Raw genomic sequence first — 25,450 nt, forward strand, 5'->3', positions numbered from 1 at the left:
GTGAACAAAGGGCCCACCCTGCTCGCTGCGGGCAGGCTATGGGAACAAAGGAGCTACAGGCCACCCCTTTGTCCTCCCGGTTCGGGTTCGGTCCCAGCGCCATAGCAGGCTGAGCAGGGAGGTGCTATGCCGCCAAAGAAGGGAGGGAGGGAGGGAGACAGGGGGTGGGGGGATCTGGATGTAAGCACAATGATGTTTCACTCGGTGCCCAGATCGAAACTCCGCGCTGCTTGGTTAGCTCGCGAACAAAGGGCCCACCCTGCTCACTGCGGGCAGGCTATGGGAACAAAGGAGCTACCGGCCACCCCTTTGTCCTCCTGGTTCGGGTTCGGTCCCAGCGCCCCAGCAGGCTGAGGAGGGAGGCGCTATGCGGCCAAAGAAGGGAGGGAGGGAGGGAGACAGGGGGTGGGGGAATCTGGATGTAAGCTGAATGGGATAGGAAGAGAGTGGAGGTATGGGCAGTATAGCCCCTGTAGGATGGCCAGGAAGTGTGGGCGGGCTGAGGTACGTTCCCAGCTGCTGCAGCACTCACTCAACACAATGATGTTTCACTTGGTGCCCAGATCGAAACTCCACGCTGCTTGGTTAGCTCTCAAACAAAGGGCCCACCCTGCTCGCTGCGGGCAGGCTATGGGAACAAAGGAGCTACCGGCCACCCCTTTGTCCTCCTGGTTTGGGTTCAGTCCCAGCGCCCAAGCAGGCTGAGCAGGGAGGCGCTATGCGGCCAAAAAAAAAGACGAATTGAACATTTGTTGTTGTTGTTCTTGATGGTCATGGTTTTGTTATAACACTACATGGGAAATTCCATTTCAATCAATATTTTTGTTGAATTTAATAGTTGACACTTTCAGTGTACTAGAAAGTTGAAATTAAAAGACACTAATGATCACTTATCAAAACATTCCTTTCCTATTTAGGATTGAGTTCTTCTGAATTATTAAATACAGCATTTATTTTATGTATATATGTAACTACGTTGTCTTAATATATAAATACTATTTATCATATATCCTGATGTTTACATTTGCATTGTAGATTACTTTCTTCTTTTAAATTAACATACCAATACAAAGGCAACTAATTATTTCATGTTCAATAAAGAATTAGTCTTGAGGATTGTGTATATGGTAACAACTTCACGCAATTTTGTTGTGCATTTTTTGCTGTTGTTTTAAATGACAGTTTAAAACAGGCAGTAGGTGCTCTGTCCTTATCTTCTTGAAAGTTTTATCATTGACCATCATGAGTTAAGAAGGATATTACCTTCTACTAAAGCACTCATAATAAAATACCATTCCAATGTCTGTTTTAAAATACACAGTTTCCATGGAACCCAGCTTATGGCTGTGATAATAGAACAAAGTCATTGAGAAGAAAATCAAAGGAATAAGAAACTTAATGTGGTCATTGAACTGCACAGAAATCCTTAGAAACAGCATATATATTGTTTCCTTCCTTGCGATAAAGACATCTGAATCAATAGAAAAGAAGGGAGAGAAGGAGAAGATAGAAACATAGATGTACATGGATATATCACCTTTAAAAAGTTCTAAGAGTTCTTTAAAAAATACTTCATAAATATTTGGAAAAAGAAGAAATTAATCTCTTTGGGACTTTCCAGAATATATAAGGCAATGAAGGTGACACAGACTGGCGTCTCTCATACTCTGTCCAGTGAGGTAGAAACTCGTTTTCTGCTTGGCTGCTCAGCCCAAGAACAACGGATCTCAGCAACAAAACAAAGCAAACTGGGACACAAGGTGCAGTAAGGGAAAGCTTAAGGATGTCTGATGGAATACTGAGTGCGTTTCAGTCTGCTGGCAACATAGAGAACTTGTTCTGGGACCTCTAAGTGTGTCCTGTTGCTTTGTTTGTATTCTTCTGTTGCCAGAAGAGTGTAATTTAGCTTCTCACACTTTATTATTATTATTATTATTTTACTTTTGTTATTGTTTCTAGATTTTTACAATTAAACTATCCTCTGGTCAATTTCAGTTCCATTCACAAAGGATAAATTCTCCCTGTCCGTAGTACACAGTCAAGATTTTATTAAGTATCTGACTTTTCCCATAATTTGAAGATATTCCCATTATGTTAGTACTGTTTTTCTAGTATTTTAATCATGAAAGCATTCATTCATATTGGGCTGCAGCCCAATTTTCTATAATGTAGAATTTTAGCGTTTTCTTTCCTTTAAACCTGTGGAACTGGAGGAGAGCGAGGAAGATAAAGATTTTCTGTGACCGCTTGACTAAAGGCACACTCTGGAGGACTTGCTCTTGACTCTATACTCAACTGCTATCTTGTCTCAAAACTGACAAGTCTTCCTGTAGATGGACAGGTGTGGAGACAGGAAAGCATCTTAGTGCTTCTATTGTGACTTCAGGGTTAATTCCACTTGCCCTCAGTGGAGACAGGAAAGCCTCTTAGTGTTTCTATCGTGACTTCAGAGTTAATTCCGCTTGCCCTCAGTCTCACTGGAAAGAAGTGAAGCATGAGTTTCCTTCTATTGTTCCTAGGCTCACCTACAACTTCATCATCATCTCCTCACCGAACCTCTCAAAGCTAAATGAACTTGGCGTCCAGGTTTATGTTTTATACAGTTGCCTTGCTTGGAGGAGGCAAAATCCCTACACATTTCCACTTTCTGAATAATAATTTAGAGGCATAAGGGCTTATAATTATTTTTTTTGTATCCAGACCTGAGGGAAATAAGGTCAGAGATTAGAAGAATATGTTAATTATTCTTTTTAGCAAGAAGAAAAAGGCCTATTCCCATATTCAAAGGGAACAGAATTTCCAAATTTGAAAGTTACCTCAGAGTGATTTCTGTTCTTAGATTCTGTACGGTTTCCAGAAGTAAAGGGTACAGATCACATCTTATCATTACCGTCTCAGCCTTCAGCATAGTGAGGAACACGCAAGTGTATAGTGTTTGTTACGATGTTCCCAGCTGTGTTTTTAATTGCCCTTAGATTTCAGATGCATTTTTGTTCGACCTCTTTGTTTCTTAAATGATTTTGTTTGAAGGCTGGGATTTTCTGATTTTAAAATTAAGTTTAACTAGACAGCTGATCTCACTGAGTAATTCCAGTATTGATCTGCAAAGTAAATAAGTACATGGTTAAGGTTTTCATGTGTATTTAATTGCGTAATTAATTTTTATTTTAAACCTAGTCATAGATAGCCTTTAGTGAAGTCTCAAATCTATGAAGGTTCCAGTCAGACTGACAGTTTCATCCATGCTAGTTTTCATAGCTACAGCAACAGTGGAAGGTTTCCCAGGAATTTGATGAGGCATCTCGTTTCTGTGACAAGGTAATCAATGCTAAGTATATTATAAAGAACAAAAGCCTTAATTTATCTGACAATGTTGGTTGCTGAAAGATCAGCCCCCATGTCAGTTTGAACTCTGATGAGGGCCTCACAAGTCAACATTGCAGCCAAAACAAGGTGAAGAAGAGGAGAAAGATTGGGTGGGGGGGGGGGCAAAACAGCTTCCTTCCAAAAGGCCTAAGCAGGTAGGTGATCTTACAGTTTAGCAACCTGCTCATGGAAAAATTAGTCAGAAGAGGTGAACGTGTTTTACTATCATGGGGCAAATTGATAATGAGGCAAAATCATCTAGTACATTCTTGCTTCATTTATTTTATCAGATCATTACTGTAACACAGACTCTCTTTTTTATTTATTAGTTTATCCCACTCCTGTCTTTCCAAGGCACCGTAGGAACAGGTTTTTGCTTGTTTTTTTTTTTATTTTAAATATGTTTTCCCACTCAGAATAAAGTGGAAAGAGAGACATAAAAGTGTAGCTGTTTCCACATCAGGAGATAGAATCAATCAAAAAGAGCAAAGATCTCTTCCTGAGAACATTTTCTAATATCTGTGAGTATTAGCTAAAGGCTACTTAAGGAGATGATTGGTAGGTAATACATGACAACATTGATTTTTATATTATGTGTGGTAGATAAAGGTCATAGGTATAGATAAATATCCTCCAAAGTTCAAAACAGTTGCCCAGTGCAGAGAAACACCTGTTTTTAATAGATTGATAGGAAGGTTAAGAAACACTGGCTAATTACACACACATACGTGTGTGTGGTGTATGTGTGCACACCATGAAGAGAAACACCTGTTTCCAATAGATAAATAAGAAGGTTAGGAAACATTGGCTGATTACACACACATGTACGTGTGTGTGGTATGTGTGCACACCATGAAAGGCCATGAGCTACATTTCCATCCCTATGACCAGAACTATTTTGTTGACCTCCTTGAGAAGATGGATGATGTCTGTCGCCTTTGTGTTACCTCCTGTGACAGCTGCCTGGTCGCTGGAAGAAATTAGATTCAACTCTTTTCTCCTAGACAAAGTCAGACTGATTACTGCCCAGTGGACAGTATCACAAGCGAGAGCCAGGGACTGAATACTGACACTCTGATGGTTTCTTCTGCATTTCATGTGCTCCTGGATAATTTGACCTTGATGTAAGAACCAGGGTTGCTTTTGCAGTCTGTGAGAGAATGGCACAGAGGGTTTGAGACTTTAGTATAAACACAGATTTCAAAATTTTGTATTATAAGTTCCCATATATTTGCCTCTTTTTCTAGTTTTCCTCTCCAAGCTTGTATCAAAAAGGCCCTGAATCTGATCTTACTCATAGGCACTGTTGCATTATCTGCTGATAATGAAGCCAGATGATCATTGAATTTCCCTGAAAACTTACATGTTATACATTTCCCTCCAGAAACACTTGCTTAAAACCCATCCATTTGTTTTGGCCCTAAATTTGCTGTATCTTGTAGACAGAGACTGCGCTTTTATTTCCCGGCCACTCAGACCCAAATAATCACACAGAAACTGTATTAATTATAACACCACTTGACATACGACTCAGGTGTATTTCTAGGTAGCTCTTACAACTTAAATTGACCCATAATTCTTATCCCTGTTTAGCCACATGGCTTGGTACCTTTTATTACTGCAGCATTTTCATCTTGCATCCTCTGTGTCTATGTGGTGACTGTAGACTGAGCCTTTCCTCTTCCCAGAATTCTCCTAGTCTAGTTGCCCTGCCTATACTTCCTGCCTGGCTACTGGCCAATCAGTGTTTTACTCAACAAATACAAGTGACAATCTTTACAGGATACAAGAGTATTGTCCCACAGAAATATCTGTTACTTTTTCCTTTCTCAAACTGAAAGCAAAGATTGATTTTGAGGTCCAATACTCTATATGTTCTTCTAACTCACCTCCTAGGATACTGCATAGACTAACACAAAAGAGAATACATTTTCCTCTAGAAAACTGTGCCATTACATTACCAGAATGTCTTATTCATCAGCAGTTTGGGTTGACTCACACTGTTTAAAATAAATCCTCTCTGTCTTTTAAAAGAAAAAAAGCAGTTCATAGAAATCTTTCCACTTTAACAGGAAAATAAAACTGCAAAGTCAAGATACAGGATAATTTTCATGATTGGATTTATTTATATGTTGATAAAATGAGAAATGCATTGCCATGTCTTTCAAGTGATATAATGATAGTTTCCTACTGTATCTTAGAGATTGACACCAAGAGCTACCTAAGAAAGTAGTAGTGCAATAGTATAGTTGTGTTTGTATGTGTGTGTGTGTGCACATGTGTGTGTGCATGCATGTGTGTGCATGTGTGTGTGTGCATGCATGTGTGTGCATGTGTGTATCTGTGTGTGTGCATGCATGTGTGTGCATGTGTGTGCATGTGTGTATGTGTGTGTGTGCATGCATGTGTGTGCATGTGTGTGCGTGTGTGTGTGCATGCATGTGTGTGCATGTGTGTGTGCATGTGTGTATGTGTGTGTGCATGCATGTGTGTGCATGTGTGTATGTGTGTGCATGTGTGTATGTGTGTGTGCATGTGTGTATGTGTGTGCATGCATGTGTGTGCATGTGTGTGTGCATGCATGTGTGTGCATGTGTGTGCGTGTGTGTGCATGCATGTGTGTGCATGTGTGTGTGCATGCATGTGTGTGCATGTGTGTGTGTGTGTGTGCACGTGTGTGTGTGTGTGTGTGTGTGTGTGTGTGTGTGTATGTAAGAAGTCAGTACTGGGTGTCCTTCCAGTCGCTCTTCATCTTATTTTTAAGACAAGCTCCATTGCAGAACCTAGAGCCCACTGGCCCAGACAGAGTTGTTTACCATAGAGTCCCAGGGGTCCAGAAGTCCAGGGGTCCACTTGTTTCTGCTTCCATAGTGCTTAGGTCATAAACTCTTGCTCGTGAGCAGCTTTTTATGTGGTTCCTTGGAGATCAAGTTCAGACCCTCAAATACTTTACACAGCAATGCTTCTCCTCTGCCCTGTAACCTGATTTGTGTTTACTTTTTTTGTTTTTTTTTTCAAGACAGGGTTTCTCTGTAGCTTTGGAGACCTGTCCTAGAACTAGCTCTTGTAGACCAGGCTGGCATTGAACTCACAGAGATCCACCTTCCTCTGTCTCCCAAGTGCTGAGATTAAAGGCATCCCCAAGGACTAGCTTTGGAGCTTATCTTGAAGACCTTTTTACTCTCCCCCACATCTTCTTTCATTGTTTAAAAGTCTATGGTCTTCTGGCCTTTGTACAACTGGCTATGGTTATGTTTTCCCCACCCTAGAATGGCATCTCAGTGGGTACAAGGTAGAACAGTCTTCTTTATAGCACTGACTCAAAACTGTACCTCAAAACCTTAGTTTCTCAGATATTGACAATGTCATGAATCTTTTTAAAATGAAGACTGAAAATTTAATGGACATTCTTATTCCTGCTGAAAAACAAACAGATGTCTTAACACTGAAGCTCCATATTTTCTAAAATAAACCTAAAGCTGAACAGGCAGGACTGATTCACTTAGCACAATGTTTCTTCCACCTTCATTTCCTCCACTCATTAAACTGCCTCACCCACATGATGTTGTGCCCTGGATAGAGTTCATGATCCTGTCTCTTTTCAAGATGATCTCTCATTTTCATCCCCAGTGTAACTTTCCTACAGGACTTACTTTTTATTCTCCCAACAATTTCAATGTAATCAGTGGTAACTGTATTTTATAAAGAACGTGACACCGGTGAAAAGCTCAAGAAGTCCTTGCCAAGGCTGTGGTTGCAAATGACAGCTAGTTCTTTTTAGATTACACACTGAAGGTAGTTATATTCAAAGCAGATAACCCAATCTTTTGTGTAAGGAATGAAAAGTGGATAAACACTGACCTGTCCACTGCTATTGTCTGTCTACAAGGTAGAAGAGATGACTCGCTCTTACTCAGTGCTGCAAAACCAGTATACTAGAAAAAGTTGTTCCGGGAAGCTTCTTCTGTTAGACAGTAAAACCTTCAGTGCTCACCTCCCCTAACCTAATACATTCAGAATATGACCTGCTGTCTTGGAAACAAGATCAAGATTATTGCTATCTGATATATTAGAATGTGGCAGCCTAGAATCAGAACATTAGACTCAATTGTTGCTTACTTGAAGGGAAATATACTCATGTTTGTAGAAGTCTTCATAAAATGTTTAAAATACAACTTATATCTTAATATTCCAGTGGATAAAAGAATGAGAACTATACTGACCATTACATTTATGTCAAGTCAGAACATTGATAACTAACTCTTTCCCCTAAATGGATGAATGAATGAATGAATGAATAAATGAATGAATGGACTTGATTGATTCTTGTCCTAAATGTCTTGATTTACTAACTTTTATACCATTTACTTTTTAGAATTATAAATCTAGAAATTAAATGTGAGATTGCATTTGCTTTGTTGTGCTATTTTTTTGTGACAGTTATCTCAGTCATAATTCTTCTTGATTTTTTTTTTGTTCTTTTGAAATAATAGTTAATGGGTACCTACAGAAATAAAATGTGGTCAATGCATACTTTAAAGTATAGTTTGTTTCAGTGTTTTCATTTTACCACAGAAAGCTATAAACACCTAACTGGAAGATCATGACAAATCCTGTGCTGTCAAGGTACACTCCCATGGAGACAGCTTGTTGTCATTTAATAAGGGATTTGAATAGCTTTAGAATTGGTGAAAGTTAACTTTAGATCTGGCATTCATACTTCTGGGCCCTGTGGGCACCAGGCATGCACATAGTACCTGTACATGTAAGCACTCACACATTCACATAAAATAAATCTTCCCCAAAATAGCATCACTTATCATGATAGTCTCTCTTGACCTGAGAGACTAAAATCTCCCCCATCTCACACCCTGCCTCACACCAGCTAATGTGTTGGCAAGTGAGTTTCCACATTCATGACCTGTTGTGTAGTCCGGCTAAGCAACAGTGAGGCATTCTTTGACAACGTAGCAGTCTAAAATATATTAAGTGCAAATTTATCAGAAAGCTGCAAAGTCCAGAAGAAATAATATTTTTGGAATAGTAGTTAATGGATACCTATAGTACTAAAACAGCTGTCTCGTTTGACTTTCATATCAACTTCCTGAATTAATTTTGCATATAAAATGGACAGAATGGGGATAAGGATTAGTAAGGTGTGCAACAGCTGCATTGGAAATGTGCCTTATCCATATTTCATAAAACCTATGCAGGAGAGCAGACGAGAAACATGAAGGAAGTGAACTATGAAAGGATGTTCGAAAGTAACAAAAGTATAGAGGCCTACACAAATATGATCTAATTAATAAGGAATAATGTTGTTATAATAACAAAATAAGGAACAATAAGGAAATGAGATTCTATTTCCAAAACTCATATAGGCAAGTATCACCCATTTTTGTCATATATGTGTGATGACTGAAGGGTGGGTAGGAATTATTTCTTTGGATTGCTAAAGAGAAAGGAATATGGCATCTTCTAAAAAACCATGGATGAGTACAGAGAAGACTAGGCTCCAACTTTAGCATGCTACTGACACACAGACAGTTTTGAGAACATCAGCATGTTTAGCTATAAATGATCTCTCGTGGTGTCTCTAGCTATTCTGATTTTATGACTCTCAAGACTTCTGCCTATTAAATATGTCAAATTAGTGAAATAACCACAAAGTACTTCACAGGCTATTTTAGAAGGCCATTGTTAGCAGCTTGGTGGCGCACGCCTTTAATCCCAGCACTCGGGAGTGGAGGCAGTGGCGGGCGGATCTCTGTGATTTCGAAGTCAGTCTGGTCTACAAGAGATAGTTTCCAGGACAGACTCCAAAGCTACAGAGAAACCCTGTCTAAAAAACAAACAAACAAAAAAAAACAGTTATTGTTTTACTTGACTGAAACTAGCTACAACAATCTTTTATGAAGTAAACTATCTTTGCTCTTACAAATTTGTGAAAACACTCGGAAAAAATAGCAAAATTTAAAGGGCGTGGGAATCCAAGTAATCACGGAGACACTGAAAATTGCAAGATAGTACAATGTAAAATGGGGAAGGAAGACAAACATCTCCAACAAATGTATATTGCATTTCAGACAAGCAACACAGCTACAGTGATCATCTATTTTAAATAAATAACCTTATATTTAATAAGTGGGATTGAAAATGAGTGTGCAAAGAGTTCCTCTAGGAACAAAACTAAAATGTTAGCTTGCCTAAAATAAGAGTTTGCCCTGAGTTAAATACTCCCCTGAAATGTTGCAGACATTATGATTATAAAAAACTAATTTACAAAGAAAAATTTTTACTGATTTTATTTGCGATCAACTTTTGAAATTTTAATTTTACTCTGCTATAATACCACAATGTATGTGAACTCACTTATTCGAGTAGAATTTATGTAGTTTACTTCTGGCCTTTATTTTCTTATTTGAGAGTAAAATACAATGTTTTGTTTACTTGATTGTAGACCAAAGGTTCTCAAACCATGACAGCCTCTGGAACCCAGAAAAAAGTCAAGAGAACACTGCCAAACCCCCCTCCCGAGGAGGCTACTACGGGAACACAGTCCGCTTACAGTACAATGGGCACTGCGTCCAGGAGAAGAATGTGCAGAACTAACACCATGGCTCGAGCCAAGATTCTCCAGGACATAGACCGAGAGCTCGACCTCGTAGAAAGGGAGTCTGCCAAGCTTAGAAAGAAGCAAGCAGAACTTGATGAAGAAGAAAAGGAGATTGATGCCAAGCTACGGTATTTAGAGATGGGGATTAACAGGAGAAAAGAAGCATTGCTGAAGGAGCGAGAAAAGAGAGAACGTGCCTACCTGCAGGGGGTAGCCGAGGACCGGGATTACATGTCGGACAGTGAGGTCAGCAGCACCAGACCAAGCCGAATAGAAAGTCAGCACGGCATTGAGCGGCCGAGGACAGCTCCTCAAACTGAATTCAGCCAGTTCATACCACCCCAAACCCAAACGGAAGCTCAACTGGTTCCTCCAACGAGTCCTTACACACAATACCAGTACTCCTCGCCTGCTCTTCCCACCCAAGCACCCACCCCGTATACTCAACAATCTCATTTTCAACAGCAGACATTGTACCATCAGCAAGTCTCACCTTATCAGACTCAACCAACCTTCCAAGCGGTGGCAACCATGTCCTTCACACCCCAAGCTCAGCCCACTCCAAGCCCACAACCGTCTTACCAGTTACCGTCCCAGATGATGGTGATACAGCAGAAGCCTCGGCAAACGACATTGTATTTGGAACCCAAGATAACGTCCAACTATGAAGTGATTCGCAACCAGCCCCTGATGATCGCTCCTGTTTCGACTGATAATACGTACGCTGTTTCCCACCTCGGGAGTAAGTACAATAGCTTAGATTTGAGAATAGGACTGGAAGAAAGAAGCAGCATGGTGAGCAGTCCAATATCAAGCATTTCTGCAGACTCTTTCTATGCAGATATGGACCACCACACTTCAAGGAATTACGTCCTAATAGATGACATTGGAGAGATTACCAAAGGAACAGCGGCACTAAGCACAGCATTTAGCCTCCATGAAAAAGATCTGTCCAAAACAGACCGTCTCCTTAGAACCACCGAGACCCGTAGGTCTCAGGAAGTGACCGATTTCCTAGCGCCTTTGCAGACTTCCTCCAGACTGCACAGCTATGTGAAGGCAGAGGAGGACCCGATGGAGGATCCTTACGAGTTAAAGCTTCTGAAACACCAGATTAAGCAAGAATTCCGCAGAGGCACCGAGAGCCTCGACCACCTTGCTGGTCTTTCACATTATTACCACGCAGATACTAGCTATAGACATTTCCCCAAGTCTGAAAAGTATAGCATCAGTAGACTCACCCTTGAAAAGCAAGCAGCCAAACAATTACCAGCAGCCATACTCTACCAAAAGCAGTCAAAGCATAAGAAATCGTTAATTGACCCTAAAATGTCAAAGTTTTCACCTATTCAAGAAAGCAGAGATCTTGAACCCGACTATCCAAGTTATATGAGTTCTAGCACTTCATCTATTGGTGGTATTTCTTCTAGGGCAAGGCTTCTTCAAGATGATATCACATTTGGTCTCAGAAAAAATATTACAGATCAACAAAAATTTATGGGCTCATCACTTGGGTCAGGACTGGGCACATTAGGAAACACCATCAGGTCAGCTCTACAGGATGAAGCAGATAAACCATACAGCAGCGGAAGCAGGTCCAGGCCTTCCTCGAGACCGTCTTCTGTCTATGGGCTTGATTTATCGATTAAGAGGGATTCTTCCAGCTCATCGTTAAGACTGAAAGCTCAAGAGGCCGAAGCTCTCGATGTCTCCTTCGGCCACTCGGCATCTTCTTCCAGAACTAAGCCCACCAGTTTACCAATCAGCCAGAGCCGAGGAAGAATACCAATTGTGGCTCAGAACTCGGAGGAAGAAAGTCCCCTCAGTCCTGTTGGCCAGCCAATGGGAATGGCCAGGGCTGCCGCTGGACCACTGCCCCCGATATCCGCAGACACCAGGGATCAGTTTGGATCAAGTCATTCACTGCCCGAAGTTCAGCAACACATGAGAGAAGAGTCACGGACAAGAGGGTATGACCGTGACATAGCGTTCATCATGGATGATTTCCAACACGCTATGTCTGACAGCGAAGGTAAATGGGGCCTCAGCCTACCCTGTTACTCTCCAAACTCCAACGTGGTTCTCTCTGCATGTTTAATTTTCTCTCTTCAAAAATGTAGTCCATCTTTCTTGGTGCACCTTGTGCATGTTTATTTCAGTTTTATTTCCTGTATGTGTACTTCCTGTGTCTAGACTTGGTGGCATGGTTCTCTTTGATTATTTTAAGTTTCTTGTTTTCTTCTGTTTCATGAGTGTTGGCTTGATTTGTTTTGTGTCTGATTTTTTTAAACAAGTATTACATAATTATATCAATAAAATATGGTCATCCTTAATATACATAACTGGGAAGATTTTCATTGTATGGTTCTTTGCACTTTAAAACTATATTTTGACGTATTTAATAAATTTTAATAAAATCACTAAGAATTGGAGCCATTGAGTAATATTTGGTTCCACTTTGTAATGGAGATGAGTGTTTGAACATCAGACATTATGATTCTCTTGCCGAGAGCTTTTGCAACTGCTTGATGTTAGCATAACACAAAATTTTATCATTCTCATTGAATAGATGTGTTTCATCTTCCTTTATTATGAAGATTATTGCTGACAAATTTGTACATTTACTATTATGCATTAGAAAGTTTAACTCTAATCATGATATTAAAAATAATTTTAGTATGAAATTTTTATATAAAAATTCTATTTAAAACTGAAAAATATTACACTGCTTTTTTAGATGTAACTGTCTGGAGTCTAGGCCTGGGCATTGAATCCTTCCTGCAACCCTTTGGAATTTCATTGCTTTTCCTTTTTGTCCAAAGGCGTCTTGCTACTTTTTTGGTTGAACAAGTACATATGACACTAGAGTTGTTTTAATTTGGAAATTCTTATAGAAATATAGAGAGAAATATAGAGATTTTAAATTATTATGTAAAGCCTATAATGTTAGATAAATAATTTGACTTATTTATCTAACATTTTTACTAAGTTTTTTTTTTAAGATAGATCCTATTCTGTAGCTCACACGGACCTGGAAATCACTATTCAGGTCACACTAGCTGAATTGATGGTGATCCCCCAATTTCAGGCCCAGAAATGCTTGTATCAAAGACATGAGCCACTGTACCCGTCTTGTATATTGGTTTATATTTGAATAGATACAGGGCTGAAGCCCTGGAAATAAACCATGTCTAAACAAATGCAAATATCACTTCATTTGGATACTAAAAAATACTAAAATGATATGAATATTTATAATCAGAGGTTTCTCTCCTGCCCACCGGTTCCTGACTTAGCATTATTTATAAATGTTTGGTCGATGGCTCAGGATAATTATTATCTAACACTTACAAGTAAATTAAACAATATCTTTTATTTATGCTTTGCCACACAATTCATGGCTTGGTAGCTCATATTCTACATGTCTTGCTTCCTCAGAGGCAGGCTGACTGGCATCTCCAGACTCCATCTTTCCTCTCCTCTTCCTCTGTCTGGATTTCCTGCTTGGCTCTATTCTGCCTTGCTTATAGGCCAAAGCAGCTTTATTTATCAACCAATGAGAGCAACATATATTCAGAGTGTATAGAAAGACATCCCACAGCAAATATTCTCCCATTTGAATCTTTCTCAGTAAAAACTCACATCAAAACATGTTTTTATGAAGAAAATTTTTTTTATTCTGATGTAGACACAGATTTGATTTAGAGACTGTTGGCTGAACTGAAGGGGGGGTGGTCTGTAGGCCTGAGGTAAAAACCGTTTATGTTGCTTATGAAGTTCTGATCACCAAGTTTCTTTCAAACCTGGTTTTTCTCATTGCAGGCTGATTGGTTGACCATTTTTATTGATGATTTATTATTTAAGTAAAACATTTCTGTCTGTCCTAGGCCAGTATTTGAAATAATCCAATTAACTTACCTGGCATTATGACATTATGTGGAAACAGTTATTGTTTTAGTCTAGTACACATCTTATTCTCATTGTACACAAGTAGAATGACTGAGAAAAGGAATGAGAAGCCATCAATGGCCTTATCTATAAAAATAAACTCTCTTGGAATTATGGAGCAACTCAATACCTAAAGGATATGTACACAAAGGTGACAATTATCTGGAAAGAATTTGACAAATAGTATTATTCCTCAGAAATGTGGTAGATTTGTAACTTGATGTTGGACATGTGAATGTTTGTAACTAGCCCAAAATGTGATATTTATTTGATTCCATACGTATAAAATTAACTAAGTATTTTTATTTCTAGATTTTGTTTATAGAAGTAATCACTGACTGAACTTTTGTTTAATGATAACATGATAAGATAGCACACATCCTATACAGTTTTGAGGCAAATAAAGATTGTGCCAAAGCAAAAAAAATGTACAATTGGATGGAAATTTGAGAACTAAAATATATTTTAAAATGAAGCAGACAAAATTCATTCATAAAGACTATCGATGCATAACTAGGTGAAAGGCTATAACAAATTGAATTTCATCAGTAACTTTGTTATTGCATTATACTGGGTATCTTTAGAATACGTGCAAAGTAAAATGTAAAATGGTTTTCATTGTTTGTATATCATGCAAATACTTGAAGTTTTTGTAGTGATAGGAAAACAAATAAAACTACTTGAATCAGCATGGAACATACATTTTACATTTTCTAAGATTCGTTTGTAATATAGTTCCACCGCAGCAGATCAAACACAAGCAATTAGGAGCAGCTGACTCTGCAGACCTGGTGCTCCATGAGGAAGACAGATGTGACCCAGGAGAAGAGTCACTCTGTCAGGTGGCTTAGATTGAGTCTATAGTCCTATCAAAGGCGGCAGATACCTTTTTTGCTCAGTTACATAGGAGACTGTTATTAGAAATAACATAAATCAAAATAAGTTATCAGAATTGGAGACAAACTGATAAAAATTGGATCAGGTTGAGGTTCTGTCATATTTGTAAAATCCAGAGACCCCTAAAACACATTTAAACTGTTGTATTTAAAATGCAATGAGAGAAGTTACATGTTCAAATGGAAGCCTGTATTTTTCAGGATAACCACGTGTTGAAAGCATGATTAAATTTACTTTATTTTCTATTTTATTTTATTTATTTTTGGTTTTTCAAGTCAGGGTTTCTCTGTGTGACAGTCCTAGCTGTCCTAGAATTAGCTCTTATAGACTCAGCTAGTCCTAAACTCACAGAGTTCCACCTTACTCTGCCTCCTGAGTGCTGGGATTAAAGGCATGTACCACCATCCCTGCCCATCCTTTATTTAGGAAAAAGCAAACCCTTAAAACTGAATGATAAACATATTTAATACCTATACAAAATTATTTTCTCCTAAGTGAAGTGAACTATAATCTAGTAAGTTCACTGACTGATGACTATCTGGTTTATTGTTTTATTTATCAAGCATTGGTTATACTGAATAATTTTGTAAATTTATTCACTCAGCTTCGAATTACTACTGTGGTTTAGAACAATAATTATCAAGTAGATTATGAAAAGAATATTGGATAGCTATAAAAAGGTATAAAGAGAAGTTGTTTATCTAAAACTATCCTAACTATGACGTTTAACTTCTTCTTTAGATGATGACAAGTAAGTCTATGTTTCACTCATTCTGTGATACTTTATTAAACACTATGCTCCAATAAGTGGGAGGAGAAAATTGAAAGAGGAGAAAATAACAAAAGAATCATAAATTTCCTCTTCAAGCAGCTGCTAGTCCAATGGGAAAAATCAGCCAAGAGTATATGTAGCCACAACCCAGGCATCAACTCTAAAATTGGTGGAACCATGCTATGCCACTCCCCATTCCATGTGTACTTGGGAGAGGTGGTGTGGCTGAGGACTGCTGGTGTGCAAGGCTACAGATGTGCAGCTGAACACAGATGCACACACTGGCTGTCTTGTTCTACCAGCCAGTAGATGCTGGAAATGGCAGTCCCTGGAGAGGTTTTTAAAGTAGACCCAGGAAGCCACCTTCAACAACATGGACAAGAGAGCTCAGTCTGTGGCATTTTAGAAGCTACCATTTAAAGAAAATAATATTGAAAGCAACTCATACCAGGTTGAGCAAGGGAACAGGCCATTTCATTGTCACTTGAGAAGCAACAATTGTTTCCAAAGGCTTTTAATTGCTGAGGGGACAAGAATATAGCCAAGGAATGCCAAGAAGTAATATATGCCTATTCAGTGTTAGCTGTTCAGTACAATTGACCCTTTGGAATATGCTAAAGAAACTCGGAAAGTTCTGATTTTACTAGGTGAAAATTTTAAATTTATATTTGAATGTTTTAAATGTGATTAAAATTTCAAAATATACTATCAAATTTTATCACAGTGGTAAGTTAGTAAAAAGTAGTTGTCAAATTCCTAAGTCAGTGCTAAAATTCAGATAATCATAATTTTATTTATATTAAAGATCCTCATATATATGTATTTTAGATATATTTTTATTATTAAGCTCTAAACTTCTTGTAGTATACATGTTTCTCATAATAACACATAGAGGATCTTAGCTTTAAATGCTTTTGCTCACTTATGATTGTCAAAGAAATGTCATATTTTTCAAAAATATATTCACTCAGTGTTGTAGCCAGAAGCCATATGCTACTGCTTGACTTACACAAAAGTGGAAAGTTAAGAGCCACTTGCATATGCACACAGTGCATTTCCTGTTGACATCTGGTCATGCATGGTGGGTTGCAGGGTAAGGTATCTATGTAGGAACTGGTGGACTTCAGTTGAATGAAATTATCCTCATATACTTTTGTTTTTTATTGTCGTCTAAATTTCATTTATACTGACTTATAAATGTAACTTTGTATTGTTTTATTTACTGTGAGATGTTGTGCCTATGTGTGCCTCATTTTCTTTAGATTATTCTGTTTCCCGAAACTTTGTAGATACTCTAGGAAACGGGTCTAGTTCTGACGCAGGTTATGTCTGAGATGCATGCTGTGCTCCACAAGCCCAGTGCATGCTAATGCTGCAGACACTTGCTTCCCTCTATGACCTGTATCAGTTGCAGTCGCAATGTATGATGTTTCCTTGGTCTCCAAAGCCTACCACTTGCGTCGGGAGGAAACGGATTGGTTTGATAAACCCAGGGAGTCTCGCTTGGAAAATAGCCATGGTCTGGACCGGAAATTGCCGGAAAGATTGGTTCACTCTAGACCCCTCAGTCAACATCAAGAGCAGGTAAGTGAGCAGTTTTACAGTCTCCTGGAATTGTTAACAACAAGAGTCAAAATCCCAAAACAGGCGAGTCTGTTAACCAAAATAATTATCAGTCAAGTTCAAGAGTGTTTCCTTTTGGTAATTTCATGAAAATAGTACTTTGTTTTATCAGTTTGTTGCACATTGTGATGTTTCTACCAGACAACTTAAATGATTCATTCATGCAATAGATGATTATTTTATGGATATACCATCTTTGGTAATGAATGAAAAGGAAATACATGGAGCTACTTAAAGAGATTGCAAGAACATTGTGCAATATACATATGTGTAATAAAAATATTGTAAAGATTCTCTTCTCTTTTTTTTAACATATTGTTGTTTAGGACAATATTGACTAAATCTTTACATACTTTTGGGTCTTTTGCATCTTAAAATGTCATTATATTGAATTGTATTTTTTGTTGCTCTTAACATTGTATTTATGCTTTGATTCTCATCATAAAGGTCTGGCTAGGAATTTCCACCATAATGAAACCAATATAGTTATCATTTATTGCCCTTCTGGGTCTCTGTAGCTTAGTGCTCTCTACAAGCCTGGACAAAGTCAATGGAATGTTAAATATGTTAAGAAAATGATAACAGCTGCTATAGAAACCACAAATCTAAATTCACCTTGCAATCAAACACTCTTCTATGAATACTCAAGAGTTCTTTAACTAAATTGTTACATAATGTTGTCTGAGAAGAATACATGGAGGTAATCTGTATCTATTCCAATGAATTTGAAAATCTGTTCTATTCTATTTAGAAAGACAAAATACATGTATTGCAAATAACATTTTGTTTTTAGTTTTCTGATACTGACATGTGTAGCTGAGTAACTTTGAGGACATAGTACCATTTTAAATATGTACTTACAGACTAGTGTAATGTAAGAAAATAAAGAAGAGGTTTATTGAAGATCATTTCATCAAATTCTAGCTAGTTCAACAAACAGAAGGATGAAGGTCCATGTTAAATGAACATAACAATCATAATGTAATTTATTGCTGATAGAAGTCTTACATTCGCAAAAATGAATTTGAATTAGTATCAATTAAACTATAAAACATTATGTAATGATGGAATCATAAAGTTATAAGCTACTGTAAAGTGAACAGCCATATGAGTACCCCAATAGCTGAGACACAGAGCACGGCCGCAGAAACCTGCACGCCCCTTGTGAATCACAGCCTCTCCTTCAACAGGTAGCGGACATATTTATTTTATGTTAATAATTTATTTGCTTTTCTTTATACATTTTCTAAGTGGATTCTATATAGGAGATAACATGTGCCTTAAATATATAGCATTCAAAGTTTAATTACATGTTAAGTTCATGCTTTCCTGCGTTGATATTTGTCTCCAAATACTGTTTTCTCCTTTAAATCAAGAACTTTATTTTGGTCTAGAAGCATTCTCATTTTATTTTCTTCTTTGCATGTCTGGTAATAAAAGGTAATACTGAGCTCTTGATACCAATAAACAAAGATGCTATTACTTGAAGCATGCACAACATGAATTTATTCTCACAAAATGCTCTGGGGGAAAGAGGATAAAATCCAACTGACTAATTCAAACATGAATTTGTCTTCTATAAAAATTTGTATACAAAACCCTACATAGATACAGAACTATTTCTGGAAAAAAAGTATTAGATTTATAATCATATTAACTACAAATTCACCAATGCAGCATTTGTTTCCTTCCAAATATGTACATTTTAATACTTGTACTATTCAAGGGAAATCAAAATGTTCTTTGTGAAACAAACAGATCATACAATCCTATTTATTTTTAAGGTTTTTCTATATAAAGAGGATTGATATTCTTTGATGATGGTTGCTAAAATAATTCACCATTTGTTGTCTCTAACAATATGCCCCCTCTGTCCCAGTAAAGCTCATGTCATTGGCAAACCCCATGGAGCTCCTGCCTTAGGTATATTAACCTCTTCTGAAGGGACCATACCTTTTCTTTCATTTGTAGGTAAACACTCTGTTTTCTTTCCCTAGACTCCAGTCACTTCGGTAAGCATACTGTTCATTCAGATTGTCATCAATAAGCCCCCTCCTGCCATAGGCCATCTATGAAACTACCAGTGCTATCTTGCTACAAAGCTGGAGAAAGTCTCTTTTCCTAGTGCTTTGGTATAACTGTGTCTTATGTCTTTGATTATGATACAACACTAGCTGTCTGCCCTACATACCCTGACATGGAGGTGTGCAGTGTACAGTACAGTGTGGGGAAACAGGCAGACATCTGTTCTCTATAGCAAGCATTTATGCTATTCAAAGTGGACGTGTAAATAAAAATTATACTAATGCAAATGTAATTACTTCATAAATATGTAGACTCATCCCATAAAAATATTTGTGGTTAGGAAAGAACAATGCATTTTCTGGTATCTATGCAGGTGATAATCTTGATGATGTAGAATCATCAGGAGATGGTGGTGGCAAAGTCCAGCACCTTGGTGGATCACTTACCCTCCGGTTTCCCTGGGCATGCTCTTGATAATATTGGTACAAGAACAACAAACAGCTGCCCTGTAAGCCTATTTGTCAGAGGCTCTGTCAATATTTGCCTGCAATTGTGATTCTGCTCTCTATTGACTCGTATATAGCCATCATAACTATAAAATTTAATATTTTACTAAGTGAACTCATGATGCTGGTTGCAAAGTCTTAAAATTTGTAGAATTGTGTGGAGATATTCTAAGGAAACAACCGTGGAAATGAAGATGTTCAGAATCCCAACATCACAGATACCGGTTAAAATGTGATAATAATTCACTGATAAAACTATCATGAACACACTAAAACCCTGCCTGTTCTTGAGAACTGCAGTTTATGCATTGTGAAATTTTATCTAGAGAATAAACATAGAAAACAGAAAGAAACCCTAAATGCAAAATAGTGTCGCCTTAGTTTATTTTTGAATAAATGCCTTAAATTGTCTTTAAATCTTTATAAAGTCATAAAATCGCCAAAATAAGGTTGAGGTGGCATACACTAATTTTAAGGAATAATCTCAACAACAGGATACCCAAGAGGAGTCCCCATGAGTGCCCAGCATTGACAGTGTAGTAGAAACCAGAGGCCTCAATCAACTCTTTGCAATGAGCACTTGCAAGTAAAGATAAATGGGCAAAGGGACTTTACTGTGACCCACTATGTCACATTACAGCCTCCATGTCGAGATTTTTTTTCTTTTTCTCTATTTTTCTCCTTTTCCTCTTAATTTTTTTTTATTTTGTTGGGGATGCAGGAGCTGAGGGTGGATATGAAAGGATGGGTAATGAATGGGATCAAAATATATGATGTAACAGACACACAGGATAAATTGAAAAACAAACAGTTAAACCTAAAACCATTTAAAAGGAAAGTCCAGTCGTGTGATAGTTTGGGAACCACAGACACAACAGCAGCTTCAGTGCTGCCCCTGCTTCAGGAGGGGCTCCTGTAGCAACAGGAAATGTCCCCAGCAGTCACATAACTTTCGAATAGAAGGACAGAGCCAGGGAGCATTTGAATGAACAAAGTCTTTGTTCATTTCAACAGAACTATTCTGAACATGGATGTAATAGATCTCTTCAGTAAAATTTTCACAATAAATTTCAGCACCTTAAATATGTCACAGATCCAGGTATGGTGTCAGGGATCTGACGGGAAGGGAGGGATAGTCTCTGAGATTTCTCCACTAGCTTCATTTAATTACTTAAAGTTAACAATGCCTTTCCATTTCCTGACTTTCAAGTGTGAAATCAAGAGCTGGAATTTCTCAAATATAAATTATTCATTGTCATCGATAATAAGTACATATCACTGTTGTCTGAAACATCCTTCAAAAACAGATATACATGCTCATTGATTTCCCAAATAAGACAAGTCAGTCCTCGGGAGAGATGGGTTGTAAATGAAACACCATAGTGAACTCAGAAACTAACTTAAGCAGTATGCAGTGTGAGTGTAAAGACTTCAGTTGCCATCAGTCAAGAATCATCTGGTATATTCTCATTGATTTAATTGGTATGCTTTGAATTGAACAAGTGTACGTCTGCATAATGTATTTCAAGGGTTTTTATAACTTATTTTTACCAAATCCCTTCTATGGCCTAGATTCTGCAAATGAATGGCAAGACGATGCACTACATCTTTCCTCATGCAAGAGTAAAAATAGCCAGAGACTCGAAGGATCACACAGTTTCAGGTAAAGCAAACTGAACTCTCTGGTTATTTCTAATTCTAATGTCATATTGACATACATATTTATTTTTCAGCTTGAATGACTCGTTCAATTTTAGAAAGCAACCATTTATATCTGTTTTATAGCGCATTTCCAAAAATAGCAGACTATTCATTTGAATACAAAAAGCATTAATGACATGGTTTGTGCATGAAGAGTCACTCGAGTGGTACAGATCCTATGTTCATTTTCTGCTTTCCTAACAGTGCGTGATTTGGCAGTGCTCATAATTACTGCTTCAGGAAGTATCATGGTCACCGCATTATGGTGTGGTTTGCTCTCTTGAATGCAATGGCTGCTGAGGATAGAGAAAATAGAGGCTTAGGATCTTAGGATCAGATTTTTCTGTATTTGTCCAAGGTGAACACTGACAATCGTGCTAAGCCATCAGATTGCTTGTGTCTATTTATAGATCAAAGCTGATAATGGACTTTGTAAGCTTCTTATTTGGAATAATTTTAGACTCAAGAAAATGGCTCAAAAAGCAATGTCTGGTTTTTGCCCAGTTTTCCTAATGTTGACATAAATCTAGCATCAAACAAAAAAAAAATCAACATGGTCACATATTACTAAGACAGCTGTAAGTCTTACTCAGATTGTGAGTTTCTTCACTAATCAATTATTTTATCTATTGCGTCAAGATACAATCTAGATCTCACCTTTTATTTCATTGTCATGGTTCCTACGTCACTTCCAGCATAATTGTTTTTGTATTTCTTTTATTTCCTGAGCCAGAAAGGCTTAAAATTTATGAAATCTTTACATTAAAAATGAGATTTTCATTATTTGAAGTGTGAGATAAAATAAATTTTCAAGTTGATGAAATATACCCTGGTTATTTCTTGTATTCGTTCTCAATTACTGTGCACTACCTGTGTTTCAGGTCCACTCCATATAAACAGAAAATTATGGTAAATTTTTTTTAAAGACATTGTTGTGCTCTTTGTATAAGAGTTTGATCGGGTGTGCACACACCTCTTTCACTTTGCTTGTTTCCATGATGACTTGGGAAGGCAATGGTCTCCTCAGCTGCAATTGTGTTGGGGATTTGGAAGCATGGTTGTGCACTGAGGGATGGTCTGCTCTCTGTTGCCACAGATACGCATCACTTCGAAATCTAGCATTATTTTCCTGGTAAAATGGGTATTTTTGCTTGTACCAGAGAAAGATACTTCAATTTTATATATATATTGTTTTTTTTTTTTTGGTTTTTCGAGACAGGGTTTTTATATATATATTGTTATTCAGATTGAAAATACAAGGAAAATATTTAAATCCGAAGTGCTCTGTTTTCCATCAATTCATTCTTATAAAATGCATTTTAGAGGCACTGGATCCGAGTGGAAATTTCAAATGTGTGTTTTATTATATTATTATTAGTTATAATCATCATCATAATTACCATTATTGTTTCATCAAGGTATAGTTTAAATATTACAAATATCCTTTGTTAATGTTCAGGTCAATAGTTTTAATAAACTTACAGAATTGTATGACCATTCCACGGTTCTGTTTTCAAATTTTCCACTATCACAAATTTTCCTAGAAGTTGCTCATCTAAACTTTTTATGACTGTTGAGAAAGTCCGCGTTTACTGTATGACTCTGTCAGCTTACCTTTTAAGAGCATTACTTGTGAACAGAATCAAATAATCTATTTTAGTACCTGAATTTTCACTTTTCGAAGTTTTAGATTACTCTTTGTTAAACATACATCAGTCATATGTTCCTCTATGTTCCTAAATATATTCCATTCTTTTAATGCTCTACATTTCATTTAATTTATTGGGTTTTTCTTAGGTTTTAGAAATATTTAAACATAAGTTTTAGTATATATCTATGATAGTTCTGCTGCATCGTTTTCTGGATGTACAGCTCCCCTGTACACTTTCTGTTCAGCTTTTTTATTCATTCTTCTCTAATAGTTTACATCCCAACAGAAGTGTGCCCCACCTCCTCTTCTCTCAGTTCTTCCCTCAAATCCCTTCTCCCCAAGAACTGTTGTTCCTCCATTTCTCTTCATAAATGGGCTCTCAGAGATATCAACTAAGCATGGCATAATCATATCCAGGCTGGACCAGGCAAACCGGTAAGAGGAAAAGGGTCCCGAGAGCATGCAAAAGAGTCCGAGACAGCCCCACTCCTACTGTTCGGGAAAACCAAAAAGCTACTCAGCTATATATATAGAAGACCAAGATAAGGCCCATGCAGGATTCCTGGTTATTTGTTCAGTCTCTGTGAGCCCCTATGAATCCAGGTTAATTGATTCTGTGGACTGTGTTCTTGTAGTATCATTGACCCCTCTGTTTCCTACAGTCTGTCCTCATCTTCTGCTGCAGGATTCCCTGAGCTCTGCATAACATTTGGCTGCTGGTCTCTGCATCTGCCCCCATCAGTTGCTAGATGAAGCCTCTCTGATGACAACTATGCTAGATTCTGGTCTGCAAGTATGGCAGAATGTCATTAGTAATATTTTCACTGACTTTTTTTTTGCCAGTTGTGTTTAGTGAAATGACCCCCCCCCCCAATTCCAGTTGTCCCTCTCAAGTACTCTCTGGCTTCCTAAAGTTGGTTTTAAGGCTATTTTCTTGTACTTCAGCTGTTTTGGGATATTTGTGGATTGCTATAGTAGGATATCTGGGCTCTGGTGGTGCCATAATGACCTAGCTGTAGTTGAATGTGTTCTTACACTACAATCTAGATTTCTGGGTTTGGGATGAATGCAGATGTAGGTGCTGATTTCTCAGTTTGTGTTTGTTGGATGTGTGTTTTGTTCCTTCTTTCTCTTTCCTGATTGGCCCTCTGGTCTTTGTTGTCTGTATTTCTGCTGGCCAGTTTGACCTCTGGTTCAGCAGGGAGTCTCCATGAGAGTTGCAGCTAGAATAGCTTTTGGTTCATCAGGGGCCCCTGTTCTTCCTAGTGGTTATAGCATGTACCTGAAGAGCAGATAAGAGTCCATGTAGAGGGAAAAGGCACAGTCTCTGAAAAATTTTCTCAAGAAACTATATAGTCATTTCTCATATTGATCTTGTCTTATTCCCTCAATCAATGATAGGTTCCCTTGTCATTGTCCTTGCTGACAGTTGTCATAGGAAGTGACTGTCCACACAGAGGCCCTGGTGATGTGACCGTCCACACAGAGGCCATGGTCAGGTGACTGTCCACACAGAGGCCCTGGTCAGGTGACCATCCACACAGAGGCCCTGGTCAGGTGACCGTCCACACAGAGGCCATGGTCAGGTGACTGTCCACACAGAGGCCCTGGTCAGGTGACCGTCCACACAGAGGCCCTGTTTAGGTGACTGTCCACACAGAGGCCCTGGTGAGGTGACTATCCACACAGATGGCCTGGTGAGGTGACTATCCACACAGATGACCTGGTCAGGTGACTGTCCACTAAGAAGCCCTGGTGAACTGAGGATCAAGCATGCTGTTTCTTATTGGGTTGTTTGCCACCTAAGTTGTAAAAGTTTTTATATGTTAAATCTCAACATCTTTGTAGAGTATGTATCTCCTTGCATTTATTTTTGGTTTGTTTTCTGTCCATCTGTGTTTTTTGAGATTATAAATTCATTACATTGATTCCTTTCCTTTCCTCCCTCCAAACCCTTCCATATATCCTTCCCCATCATCATTTAAATTCATGCCTTCTCTTTTCATCAATTGCTATTGCAATCATATATACATTTCTGTACATATATTATATTGTGCATATATAATATTATGCACCTGCATATATAAATATATGAATATATGTGTTTATGTGTATTCCTAAATATTGAAAACTGTGGCAGCTACTATAGAAATCAGTATTGAAAATTCTCAAAAAGCTAAAAATAAATCTACCATTTGACACAGCTATACCACTCATTAACTTATGCCCAAAGGACTTGACATCCTCCTTCACAGATGTCTGCTCAGTGTGATAGGGGTTGTGCTGAAAACACAGATCAAACATAAAACTGCTTCCTAAAAACACAGAAATTTCCAGTCCGTGAA

At 38.0% G+C, this 25,450-nt stretch overlaps 1 protein-coding gene across 1 annotated transcript in view; it reads left to right on the plus strand.

The window, feature by feature from the left end:
- The window catches only part of LOC121434751 (protein piccolo-like), a 298,146-nt gene that overhangs the window by 183,449 nt on the left and 89,247 nt on the right, over positions 1 to 25,450 (plus strand). The window contains exons 7-9 of the mRNA XM_041633705.1: positions 9,827 to 12,014; positions 17,047 to 17,183; positions 21,326 to 21,416. Of these exons, the coding sequence (XP_041489639.1) occupies positions 9,827 to 12,014; positions 17,047 to 17,183; positions 21,326 to 21,416 (2,416 nt within the window). The remainder of the gene's footprint in view (positions 1 to 9,826; positions 12,015 to 17,046; positions 17,184 to 21,325; positions 21,417 to 25,450) is intronic.

The sequence above is a fragment of the Microtus oregoni genome, unplaced genomic scaffold (genome assembly GCF_018167655.1).
Source record: "Microtus oregoni isolate MIOR12 unplaced genomic scaffold, Mior012 000044F_ref0000062, whole genome shotgun sequence".
NCBI classification, from domain to species: Eukaryota; Metazoa; Chordata; class Mammalia; order Rodentia; family Cricetidae; genus Microtus; species Microtus oregoni.